Genomic DNA, 17,804 nt, shown 5'->3' with positions numbered 1-17,804 from the left:
AGGATGCTCTGGGAGCTTTGCTGTCCTGCTGCAGCGCAGGCTGGAGAGGTGTTGGACACCAAACTCTCCCACTGCACCGACACACTCACAGAGCAATAAGAACCTCAGGGCAGCGCTCAGACTTATGGAAATACTCACTAGGGCCATCATTTGGCAGCACAGTGAGCCATTGTACAAATAACTAACTGGGAACTGGAAAACTGAATAATTGCCCAAAATTCTCTCGACACTGCCCCCTGACAGTACATACACCTGTATATGCCAGGTGGCAGCATAGGTGTACTGACACCTGTATATACATTTGCTGTTGTGCTTGCTGCTGCAATAAATCAATAGAACCCCTCGATTTCTACAGCAATTATCAAACCACAGCCATAATATTGCTAGAGGTCAATGGGTGTAACATTCTGCCACCGAGCCGCTGGCACAGCCAACGCAGCGTCCCTTCAGGGAGAGAGGCTCCAGTTAATTAACACCTGTGCTAACGACCGCGCGCTCGCGCCGCTCAGGCGGCCGATGGCTCCTTACTTGTGGAGGCCACGGGAATGTTGGGGAAGTTGGTGGTGCTGGTGGTGCTGGCGTCAGCGGGCGGCAGCAGTGCCGGGCCGCTGTAGGGCTCCGAGGGCGCGCGGCTGCTGGGCGGGTGCTGGATGGTCTGCACCGAGTGACCCTCGGCCGACGACAGCGACGGCTGCGCCTCGTAGTCGTGCACGTACTCGTCCTTCACCAGCATGCTCGGCGGCGCTGCGGGGACAACAGTGTCACACCCTGACACACAGTGACACACACACAGAGTAACAGTGACACACACTGACACACACATTGACAGTGACACACAGTGACCCTCACAGTGCACGTACTCGTCCTTCACCAGCATGCTCGGCGGCGCTGCGGGGACAACAGTGTCACACCGGGACACACAGTGACACACACACAGAGTAACAGTGACACACACTGACACACACATTGACAGTGACAGTGACACACACAGTGACAGTGACACACACTGACACACACATTGACAGTGACAGTGACACACACACTGACAGTGACACACACACTGACAGTGACACACAGTGACCCTCACAGTGCACGTACTCGTCCTTCACCAGCATGCTCAGCGGCGCTGCGGGGACAACAGTGTCACACCGGGACAGTGACACACACAGTGACACACAGACAGAGTGACAGTGACACACACACTGACACACACACAGTGACCCTCACAGTGCACGTACTCGTCCTTCACCAGCATGCTTGGCAGCGCTGCGGGGACAACAGTGTCACACCGGGACAGTGACACACACACAGAGTAACAGTGACAGTGACACACACTGACACACACATTGACAGTGACACACACTGACACACACATTGACAGTGACAGTGACACACACACAGTGACAGTGACACACAGTGACCCTCACAGTGCATGTACTCGTCCTTCACCAGCATGCTCGGCGGCGCTGCAGGGACACCAGTGTCACACCGGGACAGTGACACACACACAGTGACAGTGAAACACACACACAGTGACAGTGACACACACAGGGACACACACACAGTGACAGTGACACACACTGACACACACAGTGACCCTCGTAGTCGTGCACATACTCATCCTTCACCAGCATGCTCGACAGCGCTGCGGGGACACCGGTGTCACACTGGGACACACAGTGACACACACTATGACAATGACACACAGTGTCACACACTGACACACACACAGTGACCCTTGCAGTCGTGCATGTACTCGTCCTTCACCAGCATGCTCGATGGCACTGTGGGGACAACAGTGTCACACTGTCACAGTGACACACACAGTGACAGCGACACACACTGACACACACAGTGTCACAGAGTGACACACGGAGTGACACACGCGGTGTCACACACTACCTATTTGGGTAGGTATACATGGGGACACGCACAGAGTCACACACACAGAGACACACACACACACAGTCACACACACACAGTCACTCACACAGTCACACACAGAGTCACACACACACACAGTCACACACACACAGAGTCACACACACACACAGTCACACACAGAGTCACACACACACACAGTCACACACAGAGTCACACACACACAGAGTCACACACACAGAGACACACACACAGTCACACACACACACACACACACACACACACACACACACACGGTCACACCCCCAGGCTCACACCCCGGCACAGCCGCAGCCAGCGCTCAGAGTCACACACATACACAGTCACACACACAGTCACACACACACAGTCACACACACACAGAGTCACACACATACAGAGTCACACACACAGAGTCACACAGTCACACACACACACACACGGTCACACCCCCAGGCTCACACCCCGGCACAGCCGCAGCCAGCGCTCACAGAGTCACACACATACACAGTCACACACACACACACACACACGGTCACACACACACAGAGTCACACACACAGAGACACACACACAGTCACACACACACACACACACACACACACATGGTCACACCCCCAGGCTCACACCCCGGCACAGCCGCAGCCAGCGCTCACAGAGTCACACACATACACAGTCACACACACACACACACACACGGTCACACACAGAGTCACACACACACGGTCACACACATACACAGTCACACACACACACAGAGTCACACACACACACGGTCACACCCCCAGGCTCACACCCTGGCAGAGCCACAGCCAGCGCTCACAGAGTCACACACACACACAGTCACACACAGAGTCTCTCACACACACACACAGTCACACACAGTCACACACACACAGTCACACACACACAGTCACACACACACAGTCACACACACACAGTCACACACACATACACAGTCACACACATACAGAGTCACACACACACACACACAGTCACACACACACACACACACACAGTCACACACACAGTCACACACACACACGGTCACACCCCCAGGCTCACACCCCGGCACAGCCACAGCCGCAGCCAGCGCTCACAGAGTCACACAGACAGAGTCACACACACAGTCACACACACAGTCACACACACACACACGGTCACACCGCCAGGCTCACACCCCGGCACAGCCGCAGCCAGCGCTCACAGAGTCACACACACACGGTTGCTGCAGGCAGCAGCCATGCCAGCTCCATCCCGGGGGGAGACTGAGCCACACGAACAGGGCTGGGGAGCTCCACATACAAACACACAGCCCCAGCAGCAGCAGGCACTCCGGGGCGGAGCTGGGCGGCAAACCAGGCTGTTTATTTTGCTAAATGCTCCTCAACAACAGCTCGGTCCCACAGCAGCAGCCTTCAAGGGCTGTTTGCTCCCCAGTCCATCACTGCCTGATCAGACGCAGCTAATACAAGGCAAAACATGTTTTCTCAAGCAGCTGAAGACAGCGAAGGCAGCAGCTAACAAACCAATCTCGAGAACACAAGCAGCAGCACACAAGGCTCCAGTGGAAAGGACAAATCTGTGAACATGGCACATAAACTTCATGCATCCCTGGAGTAATTTTAAGCAACTCCCATTCAAACTGACTGGAAGCACCCAACTCACATTCAAACAGCACGGAGCGCTGCTCTGTGCTCAGCAGTGTTGTCAGTAATTCAGACTATTCCACGCACAGCGCTAGGAAATCACTGCTATTGCTGCTACATCTGTTTTTTTTCTATATATGCTATAAAGCACATTCAAACAACTCTCACATTACCTCCCATGCCTGTTTCTAAAGAAGCCTAAAATATGTTTACAAATTTCTGTTTCCTCCTGCAAAACCAGGAGCAGGACAAGGAAACACTGAAGATGTATTTGATTCTGTACAAAAGGGTGAATTTTCAGAAGACACAGGCAAATGAGCACAAAATGAACTTGTGAGGTTAAGTTTGTTGGGTTGTTTGGTGAGGCTGTTTCAGCTCATTTTTCTTGGGTACTTCTAATAATGTGCCAACATCATCGCATCACAAATTTATTTCTCTGTGAGTTTCTTCTGGAAGGAGAATAAAATCAGTTTTGAAATAAATTGGTTACCAGCCTCACAATCTCAGATTTCTGAATAATGTTCATTTGAGAGCTCATGTCCAATTTCTCTCAATTTTCAGGGAAAGCTAGAATATTAGACTCCTCCATCCATCTGCACATTAATGGCAGAATTTCTATTTTCTTCTTCTTATCCTGCTTGTTAAACTGCATTTCCTATTCCCAATCAACTGATTAGCATATCCTGCAGGTGTGAGCTGTGGGTGTGAGTTTTGACTGATCAGCAGCGCTCAGTCAGTGAGGTTTTGTTTTTTGCTTTGTCCCCAGCAGTGTCCCAAGCCATGGGAACAGGGTGTAGCTACAAGCTGGGCTGAAGGAATTTATCAATATACTCTGGTATTTATCAATATACTCTGGTATTTATCAATATACTCTGGTATTTATCAATATACTCTGGTATGGTCCCTAGCTGGGCTTTCACAGCCAGACAGACAAACGCATTTCCATCTGCTCTTTACCCTCCTGGAGACACAGAGGAACAAACCCTGAAGGTTTAACTGACCCTCTGCCCACGGAAACACAGCAGCAAGCAGCTACTCACCAGAGCTCTGCAGTGTCAGTCCTGAGAGATCTTTAAAGAGAACAGAGAAAAGGGTGCAGGGAATATATTCAGAGACCTCCAAACACGTTTAAACATTTACAAGCCTTTAAAAGCCAGTACATGTCAGACCCCTTCCATCCCCTCCAGCCTCCCTGCTAGGTCATCCCTGACACACACCAGCTGCAACAGATGAGCAAGGCCAGCAGAAAGGCTTCCACTAAAGCCACCAGCTTTTCTTTCACTCTTTAGTGGAGTAATTCCACCAAGAAGACAGGTGAGAGTGTATGAGGGCAGTCTGTGATCAGACCATTAAATGTTAACGTTTCCAGTCTAGGCCTGTGTTTCCTACACTCAGAACCATCCCACATTTCATCCCCACTGCTCCACCTTAATTCAAGAGGCTACTTACCGATGCCAGGCGACACTACGCGCTCGTAATGGTAAGGGTTTACACAGACACTGTCACACTTTAGGTCAAAAGCATACTGACAATATTTAACATGCTTGAGTTCATTTTTATGAAGATCAGGCCACCTCCAAAGACGGGCGTAAATCACATGAGGGAATCCCTTGCGACCAGCCACCTGGAAAGCCAGACACAAAGGTTCATTGGGAAAGTAGCAAAGCATCGAGCTCTGCACAGTGAGAAGCACAGAGGGAAGGGACAAACAGCACCACAGCCTCTCCCCATCACCAAAATACATCAAAATAAAAATCAATAAAAGGTGGTGTACACTCTACCCAAGATCTGTGCTCAACGGAAATAAATTTCTAGTGGGGTTTAGCCACAGTTAAGTCACCACTGTGATTCTGAAGTCAAAAATACTGGGTACAAAATGGCAGAAGCAGAACTTGTGCTTAATGCAGTGCATTTGGCCACCTTGCCCACCGTGGATGCGAAGGAGCTTTGCCCCACAAGAGGAATGAGGCACCAAGCCACACCGTCAGGAATTTACAACACAAGAATGCCAATCTGTTGTAACAAAAAATAAATTTAAAAAAATGCTTCTAGGGTAGACAGAGAGCTCGCCAGCAAAGATGCCATGTGCCCTGCAAGAAGGCAGTCGCAGCCCCAGCAGGACAGGAACTGAGCTGTGACCATGCAAGGCCAGTGCAAATCCTCAGAGCTGAGACTCCAGCTCAGCCCGGGCTCACAGAGCTCCTCACCCTCTGACCCTCACACAGCTCACAGAGCTCACAGCAGGAGAGCCCAGCTCGGCACAGGAGCTGCTCCACTGCCACAAGCGCTCCTCCAGCACGGCTCACCAACGCCTCTGCTCCTCTGGGAAACAGCACAACTCCTGCAGCATGCAGAGCTCAGCCTCAGCACACCCGAGCAGGGCCAGGGCTGCCGGCAGAGCTCAGCCTCAGCACACCCCGAGCAGGGCCAGGGCTGCCGGCAGAGCTGCTCAGCACACCCGAGCAGGGCTGCCGGCAGAGCTCAGCCTCAGCACACCCGAGCAGGGCCAGGGCTGCCGGCAGAGCTGCTCAGCCTCAGCACACCCGAGCAGGGCCAGGGCTGCCGGCAGAGCTGCTCCTCAGCACACCCCGAGCAGGGCTGCCGGCAGAGCTGCTCAGCCTCAGCACACCCGAGCAGGGCTGCCGGCAGAGCTGCTCCTCAGCACACCCGAGCAGGGCTGCCGGCAGAGCTGCTCAGCCTCAGCACACCCGAGCAGGGCCAGGGCTGCCGGCAGAGCTGCTCCTCCTCAGCACACCCCGAGCAGGGCCAGGGCTGCCGGCAGAGCTGCTCAGCCTCAGCACACCTGAGCAGGGCTGCCGGCAGAGCTGCTCAGCCTCAGCACACCCCGAGCAGGGCTGCCGGCAGAGCTGCTCCTCAGCACACCCCGAGCAGGGCTGCCGGCAGAGCTCAGCCTCAGCACACCCGAGCAGGGCTGCCGGCAGAGCTCCTCCTCAGCACAACCCGAGCAGGGCCAGGGCTGCCGGCAGAGCTGCTCAGCCTCAGCACACCCGAGCAGGGCCAGGGCTGCCGGCAGAGCTCAGCCACAGCCCTCCAGGACTGTCACTCCCTGCTGTGTCACCCTGCTGCGCCAGGAGCAAACATCTCATTGTCACTGGTACTAACCTGAAGCCTCCCATCCAGCGTTCTCTGTATTGTAACACACTTGCTAGGATGAGCTCCATTTGTGGTTATGGCTGTAATCAAAGAATCCAATTCATCCTTTTTCTCCTTTAGCTTTTTAACTAAACTTTCGATCGCGCGTTTTGCAAAAGTTTCGCTCTCTCCACCTTGTCGATGGCACATCAAGCTGTGAACAATGCTCAGACAAGCATCATTACTTGTTGGTGTGTTAGTAATAGACATATTGTCCATTTGTCACAGCTTTTTCGTTCGGATCAAATGTCAGGTTGGGGGCTCCTATGATTTTCAAGCTGATGAACAAGAGGTGATCCAAGTTAAGTGTTAGATGTACTGTGTCTTGGTAAAACCTAGGAGGAAAAAATATCTACATTAGAATTGTTTTTAACAAATTGCAGATCATGTTTCTAAGGAAGTTTGTGGCTTTTTTCTTCTTTTCTTTTCAAGCTAAGTGCAGGATATTAAAAGCACATGAAAAAACTGCATTGCTTGTCCCATGATAGCTAAAACATGCCTAGAGGCTGCTTGCACAGTTTAGATATAAGATTTATTTTTCCCCTAGTAACAGTATTTAAAACGGGTTACAGTTTATATGCACGTACACCTAGTATGTGCATATAGAAATGCAGGGAATATTAAATGAATCAGGAAAGGAGAATGGTGACAATGATTTCCTGTGTTTGACACTGGCAGGATGAAAGCAAGTGAAAATACTGACTGGGGATGCAGGAGCATTGATTTAAACAAAGCCTGAGTAGTGAAGAAGCTGAAATGCACACCAGAATCGTCTGTCATCTTGACTGAGCAGCCCTGCTCATCATTCAGCTGTGTTCTGACCGCACACCAACTCCATTTCTCTTTGCTAAGCAGAAAGGCAAACTGTACCTGGCCATTCTCTCAATGCCCAGTCAGGTGAATCAATACCGTGTGCATTTCAGACACGGAAATCCCAACGTTTGGGTGGACCTGTCTTCACCTGTGTGCAGCCAGCCTTTCTGGATCCAGACAAAGCGGAAAAAGCCCTTCCAAAGGGTGACAGCCCTTGAGGAGTCTCAGTGACACCAAGACAGAGCAGGAAGGAGTCCCCAGCACCCCTGGCCTCGCACCGCGCCTGGGAAGGAGCTGCTGGTTCCTGGGCAGAGCTGCTCCTGCAGAAACCAGCAGAACCCATCCTCTGGAGCTCCTCCAGCCCCCAGATCACAGTGTCTGACCTGCCCAGGGCTGGCAGAGCTCCCCACGACCTGCAGCCTGTTTCCCCCGAGCAGCAGGGTCTGTGCAGCTGATGGTGCCACGGGAGCTCTCTGGGTTCTCATCACCACCAGCCAACACCCTTCCACAGGCTCTGACTGGCAGGCTCTGACTGCCCCAAAACACGGGTGACAAACACACAGCAGTGGTTTTACCACACTGCCTCAGTGAGCTTAAAATACGAGCCTTTCTGAAAACTGCCGCGTCGTTCTCAGCCACGAAAATAAAATATAGCTCATTCCAAAAGTTCAGGGGAACAGAACCTGCCACATTGTCTGAGGAACACATCCAGTCAAAGACCTGCTCCTGCGCTGGAATTTTCCATGTTACTGGAGGCGCAGAAGTAGCAGCTATTTATTGGAAACAAATGTGTTGCACAAAAATAAGAGTGGGATGTTAATTTAGAAAGGTATCGCATCACAGAAATTACAGTGTGAACGCATGGCTTCCCTCCTTGTAAAATGAATGCTGTCACACAAATCCAGCACAATTTTTAAAAGGAAACAAACTCTTTCTAATTCGATATTTTCTACAATTTTAACTTGAACACACCACGCTTTGGTGTACTTGAAAAAACACGCAGTGCAAATCCCTCCCCCTCCCTCCCTTTTCAAGCCTTTTCTTCTATTGTAAGGATGCTTCTGCACCTAATTTTTCCCAAAGGAAAACAATTATCTCCAGGTTTGAGCAGGATCACAGATTTTACCTAGCTATTAAAATTTCTCTGTCAGTGCTAGGGGTTTTTTTTGTGCTTCAATTCAATAAGCCCCTTTTAAAAGTCAAGCTTAACCTGCCAGTCATTCTCTATGGCAACTCACACTGGCACTAATCTGTAAAAGCCTGCCAGCTAAAGCAGAATAGAACATCATTTTCCTTAAATACAAGACAGCATCCCAGATAGATATGCATAACTAATCACAAATAAATGCCCTGATAAAGCTATTAGCTAAAAGAGCTTTAAATAAAGAGCTGATTAAAATTAGACACGCAGCTTTATCTCTCACAGCCTTAAAGCCACGAATGAGAATTCTGTTTGCTGACTTTCAGGAGGTTCAGATCAGGCAAATAAAACCTTATTTAAGTGGAATGGTCTTCAGAAACGTTGAGTCACCCCTCAGCTGCCACTGTGCTCAGCGGGAGCTTCTGGCTGCTCAGCACTTCTGAAAGCCAGGCCACTTGTTGAGGATTTAGGGCGCTGCTGCTGCGTGACCACACGGCAGGAATCCTGCCCACCCTGGACCCAGGAAAAGGGCTGAGGACAGCACTGATTGTCATCAGCACTGATACATGCTGTGACACATTTCTTGAGGAGCACCAGGAGCATCAGTGTACTGATGCAGGCAAGGCAAGGGTTCACATCCTACTAATTTAGTTTCTCACAAAATAGCTGGAGGAGCCCATCTTTAACTCAGTCACACATCTGGGAGGTGCCTTAGCACCTCCTCACTACGCTCTCCACGTGTGCTACAGGAGCAGAGGCAATCCTGGAGTCTGCACACACAGCCCAGCAGGGCCAGCACAGCAGGCAGGTGTTCCTCACACCACAGAGAACCTGACCTGTGCTACAGGAGCAGAGGCAATCCTGGAGTCTGCACACACAGCCCAGCAGGGCCAGCACGGCAGCCAGGTGTTCCTCACACCGCAGAGAACCTGACCTGTGCTGTGCCAGCCCTGCTGGGTGTGAGCAGTGATCTCCACACCCATCCCTGCACACCTGAGATCCCCAAACCCATCCCTGCACACACAGCCCAGCAGGGCCAGCACAGCAGGCTGGTGTTCCTCACACCACAGAGAACCTGAGCTGTGCCACACCAGCCCTGCTGGATCTGAGCAGAGATCCCCAAACCCATCCATGCCGAGCAGAGATTCCCAAACCCATCCCTGCACACCTGAGATCCCCAAACCCATCCCTGCACACCTGAGATCCCCAAACCCATCCCTGCACACCTGAGATCCCCAAACCCATCCCTGCACACCTGAGATCCCCAAACCCATCCCTGCAGAGCAGAGATCCCCAAACCCATCCCTGCACACCTGAGATCCCCAAACCCATCCCTGCACACCCGAGATCCCCAAACCCATCCCTGCAGAGCACAGATCCCCAAACCCATCCCTGCACACCTGAGATCCCCAAACCCATCCCTGCACAGCAGAGATCCCCAAACCCATCCCTGCAGAGCAGAGATCCCCAAACCCATCCCTGCACACCTGAGATCCCCAAACCCATCCCTGCACACCTGAGATCCCCAAACCCATCCCTGCAGAGCAGAGATCCCCAAACCCATCCCTGCACACCTGAGATCCCCAAACCCATCCCTGCACACCCGAGATCCCCAAACCCATCCCTGCAGAGCACAGATCCCCAAACCCATCCCTGCACACCTGAGATCCCCAAACCCATCCCTGCACAGCAGAGATCCCCAAACCCATCCCTGCAGAGCAGAGATCCCCAAACCCATCCCTGCACACCTGAGATCCCCAAACCCATCCCTGCACACCTGAGATCCCCAAACCCATCCCTGCACACACAGCCCAGCAGGGCCAGCACGGCGGGCTGGTGTTCCTCACACCACAGAGAACCTGACCTGTGCTGTGCCAGCCCTGCTGGGTGTGAGCAGTGATCTCCACACCCATCCCTGCACACCTGAGATCCCCAAACCCATCCCTGCACACCTGAGATCCCCAAACCCATCCCTGCAGAGCTGAGATCCCCAAACCCATCCCTGCACACCTGAGATCCCCAAACCCATCCCTGCACACCTGAGATCCCCAAACCCATCCCTGCAGAGCACAGATCCCCAAACCCATCCCTGCACACCTGAGCAGCAGTGGTGCCACACTCACAGCACAGTGACAAACACGGAGCAGGGATCTCAGCTCCTTTAACCAGGAACGAGTGACACAGGGCTTCGGGGAAAAGGGCACAAGGAGCAGACAGGGTGACAACAGAGTGACAAGGGCAGGACACAGCACAAGCTCGCAGTTCAGCCACCACACCACAGAAGGGGATTCTCTCCCTTCAGCCCTACGGGGATGCAAGAGTAACACATTGAAAAACCGGACAGGATAATATGAAAAAACAAGTTACAAAGTTGTAGAGAAGTTACAAGTTACAAACAAGTTACAAAGTTATGGAGAAAAACCTGACTCTGTTCAGTCTCAATGATTTTAACGTCTTTTCGAGCGCTAACAAGTCGATTATTCTATGTACACACAGGAATTCACTGCATTACCTAAGAATTAACAAGTGTGTTACAAAACAAGCAAACAAAATCCAAGCATCAGAGCAATAAGAACCTCTGAAGGGGAGATAAATCTGAAAGACAAAAGAAGTTTAATTGCCTTGTAATTAAAATCACCTTTGACGATCTGCAGTAAACTTCTATCTCAGAGAACCAAACCCAACTGCTAAGTAAAACTCTCCCAGACAGATGCAGGCTTGAACAAACCCCATTATTCTCCCGCACACCCTGCCTCGCTGAGGGGAGATGAGTCTTTTCAGCCCAGGCAATAAAATGCAAAACACGGAGCAGCTGTCTAAAACTGAAAATACAGCGCTGGTGCCACATGCCTCATTTTCATGCCTGTGGATAATTCTGCCAGAAATGGTTACCTGAGCAGTGCAAACAGACTCTAAGAATGCAAGCCTCTCCAGCAGCACGCTGCCCTGCAGAGCTGAAGCCAAGCCAGCACTGACTTACCCAGCGGAGGAAGGAGCTCCAGTGAGCTGCCAGGCTACTGCCCCTCACTCTACTTATACTTGTCCTGGGGGCAGGAATGCAAAACAAGCCCCCCACGGACCCAGACTGTGACACTGCTGGAGGACCAGCTGGGACATTCTCTCTCCAAACAGCGATTATCTCGCCGGGGTGACCAGATAACGACTGACGAGGTTTCACAGTCAGCATCTCCCCCAGAAGCTGCAGAAGGACATTCCCTTGAAGGAAGGCGAGGTGTTCCTGATCAACCAGAGAACACCAGGCCATGTACAAAGAGCAGATCAAGGGACAAACAACATATTTATGGAACAGAAACTTCATAAACTTGTGCGCCAGCATCTCCTCAGACAGCAGCACAGCTAGCACAGCCGAAGAACAAGTGCTTTTACGTGCCAAAAACCTAAAAAACGGGTAAGAAAAACATGGCTTGAAACACTCGCAGCAAATTAAGTGTTTAAGAGATACAATCACTTGGACAGCCTCACTTGAGGCCCACAGTTTGCTGAGGTATGTTCCAGCTTGAAATTCTTCCACCAAAAAACAGGCAGACACACACACAGACAGAGGAGACACACACTGATGTAGCCCGAAGAAGGTACAAGGGTTTGAGAAGGAGAAAAAAGTCCTTCTGTTTTTCATGGTTAGAAGAAAACCCACGTGGATTTAATTTCCTTGCTTTCACGGAGATGCTACCACAGCTGTGCAGAAGCACAAGGGCAGGGGCTGCTAAAAAATATCCCCAAAACCTTGCTACACCCCTGTCAAAGTGCTTTAGCCATTCAGCCACGCAAATTTTAAAACTTAGCTGGAAAATCCCTTTGTCCAAATAACTCCCGTTTTCAATACTGCAATCTGGCTGAAATCTGCTTTCAAGTTACGAATCCAGATCCTCAAAAACAACTCACATCCTCTTCTACACATTAAAAGCAACCTTAAATGAATACTCTACACACTCAGAAGTGGTTTATCTTCCCCCTCTCCTCCCACAAAAGCCACACTTTGCAATTTGGGGAGAACCATCAACCCCAAGCAAGAAAGTAAGAGACAAACCAGGCAGTTATGGATGGAGCTGGAAGTCAGGGACATAACCCACAGGAATATGATCCAGGCAGCCCGCAGTGCCACAGCCCGGGCAGGAGGGCTAATCCAGGCCCTGCAGCACAGGGGGTAGGCCAATGGCAGCTGCGCAGGGATCGGGTTCACCGAGAAACTCGGGCTAAAAATGTGACAGCCCAAATGCCACCGATAATTACTGTAAGATACAGGCCAACGCCCCCTCCATCTCACTTTCCCAGCATATGTGTTTTATTCCTTAACTTCCTACTAGGTGTTTTCCAAACGTGAGGCCCCTTGAGACTCTTGGGAGACCTCGCTGTTTACAGGGAGAATTGTGTGAGAGGCAGTGTGACTAGGAGGATCACGGAACGCTTTGCTGTTGAGAACTGAGATGCTGAATGTGCTGATTAAGGAAAAGAAAGTTGAAATACGTCACACAGCTTTGGCACAACTGGGAGGACAGTTCCGGCAGGTGTCAGGGCTGGCAAGGCCCGCTGGAAAGGTTCAGATGGAGGAAGGGAAGTGGTGCTGCAGATGAGCTCAGAAAGGTTCAGACACACACAGGGCTGCTGGGGAGGGAGATAAGCACAACAGGGAACGCACAGCACACTGACAACCAGAGGAACAATCCAGCACGGGTCTGCCACTGCACGCACAGGAAGCCCAGATACACCCTTGTGATGGAAATCCAGCCAGCCCGTGAAGCCAAAACCAAAGAAGAAAAGGTTTTACACATGCTAATGTGGCACGCTTGGGGCTCAGGAAGCCTGCAAGCAGCCAGGCAGAGAGAACTGCCATCTCTCTGCACAAACTGCTCAGGAAACAGCCTCGAGTCACCGCGGAGCATTTCAAACCATCATCCACACACAGCCCTCTGAGGTCCCTTCCAACCAAACTCCATTCCAAATCAGAGGTGTTCAGCAGCACCGGTGTGGAAATGCTGTCTGACACAAGGCAACCCCCAGGCCCCAGGGTTTTCAGTGCCAGCAGATCTGTGCAAAGTTACAAACAGGGATGATGGATGCACACGAGCCCGTGTGTCTGCTGGCATCCAGCAGGTACCACACTGCCCTCCTGCCCACGCTGTAAATCCAGGGATATCCTGGCCATCACCCACACCGCCCTGCCCCAGCCTGTCAGCAGGGCTGCAGGCTGAAATCCTGCACCGTGAGCCACGGCTGCAGGGAATACTGCAGCCACAGCTCAAAAAAACCCCAAAACCAACAAAGCTGCCACGTCAAAAAAGGAAATAAGGCATGGATGTTGCAGTAACCAAGACTGACCACAGCCAGATCAAGGGAAGGGAAGGATGTAGAGGATGCAGTTCTGGGCAGTCATGTGCCAGGGTGAGGAAACGAACTAATGCAAAACACAAAGATGTATTTCCAAGCTGCCGCTATGAAGGCAATTTTTGGGAAAATATATCAGAGATAAAACCCCAAGAATTGCTTGCTAAAAGCTGGCAGTGATGCTCTGGGAGGTGATTTAGGAGTAACAGCCATCCCAGACAGATTTCAGCGTTTTGATACCAGGCAGTAACGCGACACTAACGAACTGGCTAATTAGAATAGTGTGCAAATTGACATCTTGCTAGAACATTTCACACCAATAAAGGACAAGACAGGCTCCTGCATCAGCTGCTGCCTCCAAAATTAGACAAACACGAAGATGCCAGAGAAGCAGCATATACATTTGATGGCTTTTAACCACCAAAACATTACTTCAGAGTTTTGCTGTTTAATAATGCAAGGGCAGAAGTTTTATGATAAACACGATACAGAAAAATCCATAAACCAATGAAACGAAAAGCATCTCGTGATCTGACGAAGATATGAATAAGTGATTAAAGTGCAGATACTTTCCAGCACATTAGACTGTTATCCACTTGCCTGACGGGTGAACAGAACAAGATGTTTGCAGACATGAGAACAATTAGTGTTGAAGAGCACGGGAGAGAGCACCGGGAAGGCACCACACTCCCCGAGCTCCGTGCAGGGAGAGCTGACAGTCCCCAGAACACTATTTCTGTGCGTGCATCTGAATCATCAGTATCAATCCTCCCCACCTCACTGGCAGTAGCTACCGAAATTTAAGACACATGGCAGCAGCATAAAAGGAACTGGAGAGGAGCTTTAAGCAAACTGAGCGGCAACTGTGTTGTGTTAACACAGATTCACGTTTGGGAAGGAGGAGCAGCCATTTCTCGTGGAGAGGCTGGTCTGGTGTGGCTGCCCAGGGGTGTTTGCTCCTCTCAGCTCCTGCCAGAAGCACCTCACGAGAGCAGTGGCCTGGTGCAAACCTTCCTGCTGCACGGGCTTACAGGGTTTGCAATCCTGCCCAACACAACAGTGACACCACATCCAAACCCTTCTCTGCACGTGGGAAAAGGTAAAGCTGCTGTCATGATGTGACTGCACACATCCTTTAAACCCCAGGAAGATTTCTGCCCCTTCCCCCTTTCTCCTTTCTACGTTTTGAGAAAGCACACAGCTGAGGGAAACCTCCTCTTTTCAAGGCAGGGTTCTGTGTGGTCAGAGAAGGAAGAGCTGCACGTGTCAGCAGCACAGAAACTGGCCTGCAGCTCAGCCCCAGACACCTCCCTGCTGAGGGGAGCCCAGCACCCCACCAGGATGGCCCGGGCTCAGGGGGAGAGGAAATCCTGGGAGATGAAATCCTTCAGAGAGCAGAAGGTGCTGGAATTCCGTGTGCAATGACAGGGCAAACCTGATCCCGAGGGTCCTGCAAGACCCCATCCCTTCCTTCTGACAGCGATTTGTCCAAACCTCCCACCCAGGGGAAAGGGCTGTGGCTACAGCGAGCAGCAAAGGAAGAGTGGAGCCCTGTCTGCACAGCACTGCTGTGATTTCTCTGCTCTGTCACGTTCCATACCCCAGCAATAGGTGTGTTAGATAACATCTGCTCTTTGTTGTAATCTGCACGGGGACAATGTTCCCTGCACTTGTTAGAGCTTAAAAAAAAATCACCTCTGGGCAAAGCAAGCATGGAAAATTCCAGCCCCGACCAAAAGTACGGTTTTCACTAGGTTAGCAACACAGAGGAACAGAGCCCCAAAATTCCAGCAGGACCTTAGCATGCAGCTCCTCACCGGGATCTGCCCCCAGCACTTTGTTCACACCAAATCGGCTGATTCCTCTCAAAGCTCACATCCCCATTGTGCCAGCCGAGCCTGAATGCATTATGTAAAGAGTTATCTACTTAAAAACGGAATTCTAATCAGCGTGAGGCACTCAGCGCTTCTCCCGAGGCCTCAGCCCTTTGAAACAAAGTTCCTGAATCAATATTAAACATGCGTGCTTATGCAACAAGCAAATCCAGGGAGGCTCGTGAATGCAAAGTGAGGAGAAACTCCTCGCAGGCACGGGGGAAGGGGAGGGCCAGGGGGACAAGTTGCCACTTTATTCTGTCGCTGGAGAACACGTCAGGCTGGCAGGCCCGTTCCAGGGTCCTGGCAGAGCTGTTCCAGGGTCCTGGCAGGGCCAGCTGCACACTGAGGGGACAGGAGGCACAGGAAGCTCCCAGGCTAACAGGTGACAGGAGCCCTGAGCTCCCTGCTGCCCGCTGACAGCACTCCACACCGAGACCAGCCCCGCTGGTGCTGGCTGTCTGAGAACACAGCGTGAGCACCAGGCTGGGCTCCAGGTAGGAGCACACCTGAGCCGCAGCCGGCACGGCCACACACCAGCCAAACGCCCCGCCGAGGCTCAGCGAGCCGCCAGCCTTCCTCCCGCCAAGTCACACCCGCGGGGAGCACGGCAGCGAGGAGTAATGTGTAATTAGCACCGCTCTGTGCAGCCCCACGCCTGCGAACGGCTCACTGCACCGCTCTCTGCGCCCCACATAAGATGGCAGATGCCAGAGGACCGAAGAGCCCCCGAAAGCACCGGCGGGCTCTGCCGGCATGCGGCAGGGAGCAGGGACAGCGGGGACAGCCCGGCCGGGCAGGACGGCTGCACAGCGCTTCAAACACAAGGCTGAAAAGTTTGGCAGCGGGAGGGGTGCCTGTTTGGTTCCGGGCGAGGCACGGCTCGGGAGCGGGCAGGGCGCAGGGGCGGCAGGGCCGGGCCGGGAGGTGCGGTGAGGCGCGGGGCTCAGCGCAGGGGAGGTGGGCAGCGGGCCGGGCAGCAGGGCAGCGCGGCGGGGAGGAGCCCGGGAAGGGCCGGGGAGGCAGCCCGGCAAGGCTCAAGTGCCGGGAAGAGGCCGGGAAGGGCGGGGAGGACCCCGCGGGGATCGCGGCGGCGGCGGGACCGGAGCGGGGGTTACCTGGGCCGGCCGGGCGCGGCCCGGGCCGCCGTGAGGGGCGGCGGCGGGGCAAGGCCCGGGCCTCCGCCCCCTGCCCTCGGCGCGCCGGGGCGGGGCGGGGCGGCGCTCGCAGGGGCAGGGGGCACCGGCCGCCCGCTGCCGGCCGCCCCCGCCGCCTCCTGCCCGCGGTGGCCGCGCGGCGCTGGCGTTTGTTTGTTGTCGCTGTCCCGTCGCGGCCGCCGCCGACACCTCCGGCCGCCGCCGCCGCGCACGCGCCACATCCGGGTCCCGCCGCGCCTGCGCCGGCACAGAGGGGCGCGGGCGGGCGCGAGGCGCGTTGGTTCTGTGGTTGGCGGGCAGCGCTCCGGCGGCGCGGGGAGCGGGCGGGAGCGGCGGTGCGGCTGGGGATGGAGAGGGATGGGCGAGGATGGGAACGGAGAGGGATGGGAACGGAGAGCGGGATGGGCGAGGGTGGGGATGGAGAGGGATGGGGATGGAGAGCGGGATGGGCGAGGATGGGAACGGAGAGCGGGATGGGCGAGGATGGGAACGGAGAGCGGGATGGGCGAGGATGGGGATGGAGAGCGGGATGGGGATGGAGAGGGATGGGCGAGGATGGGGATGGAGAGCGGGATGGGGATGGAGAGGGATGGGGATGGAGAGGGATGGGCGAGGATGGGAACGGAGCGGGATGGGGATGGAGAGCGGGATGGGCGAGGATGGGGATGGAGAGCGGGATGGGCGAGGATGGGGATGGAGAGGGATGGGCGAGGATGGGAACGGAGAGAGATGGGGATGGAGAGGGATGGGCGAGGATGGGGATGGAGAGAGGGAT

At 53.3% G+C, this 17,804-nt stretch overlaps 1 protein-coding gene across 2 annotated transcripts in view; it reads right to left on the bottom strand.

Annotated features, from left to right (window-relative positions):
- Positions 1 to 17,183, bottom strand: part of SMAD4 (SMAD family member 4) — a 31,410-nt gene extending 14,227 nt beyond the window's left edge. The window contains exons 1-5 of one of the 2 annotated variants that reach the window (XM_085043844.1): positions 16,991 to 17,183; positions 6,672 to 7,036; positions 4,998 to 5,172; positions 4,589 to 4,618; positions 529 to 744 (exon numbers count right to left, since the gene is read on the bottom strand). In XM_085043844.1, coding sequence (XP_084899970.1) covers positions 529 to 744; positions 4,589 to 4,618; positions 4,998 to 5,172; positions 6,672 to 6,920 — 670 coding nt within the window. In that variant the 5' untranslated portion in view covers positions 6,921 to 7,036; positions 16,991 to 17,183. The remainder of the gene's footprint in view (positions 1 to 528; positions 745 to 4,588; positions 4,619 to 4,997; positions 5,173 to 6,671; positions 7,037 to 16,990) is intronic. The other variant, XM_085043845.1, reaches the window with a different exon arrangement.
- Between the last annotated feature and the right edge of the window lie 621 nt (positions 17,184 to 17,804).

Source organism: Lichenostomus cassidix, chromosome Z (assembly GCF_008360975.1).
Source record: "Lichenostomus cassidix isolate B80296 chromosome Z, HeHo_3.0, whole genome shotgun sequence".
In the NCBI taxonomy this organism is placed as follows: domain Eukaryota; kingdom Metazoa; phylum Chordata; class Aves; order Passeriformes; family Meliphagidae; genus Lichenostomus; species Lichenostomus cassidix.
This window is presented reverse-complemented; position numbering and strand designations above follow the sequence as displayed.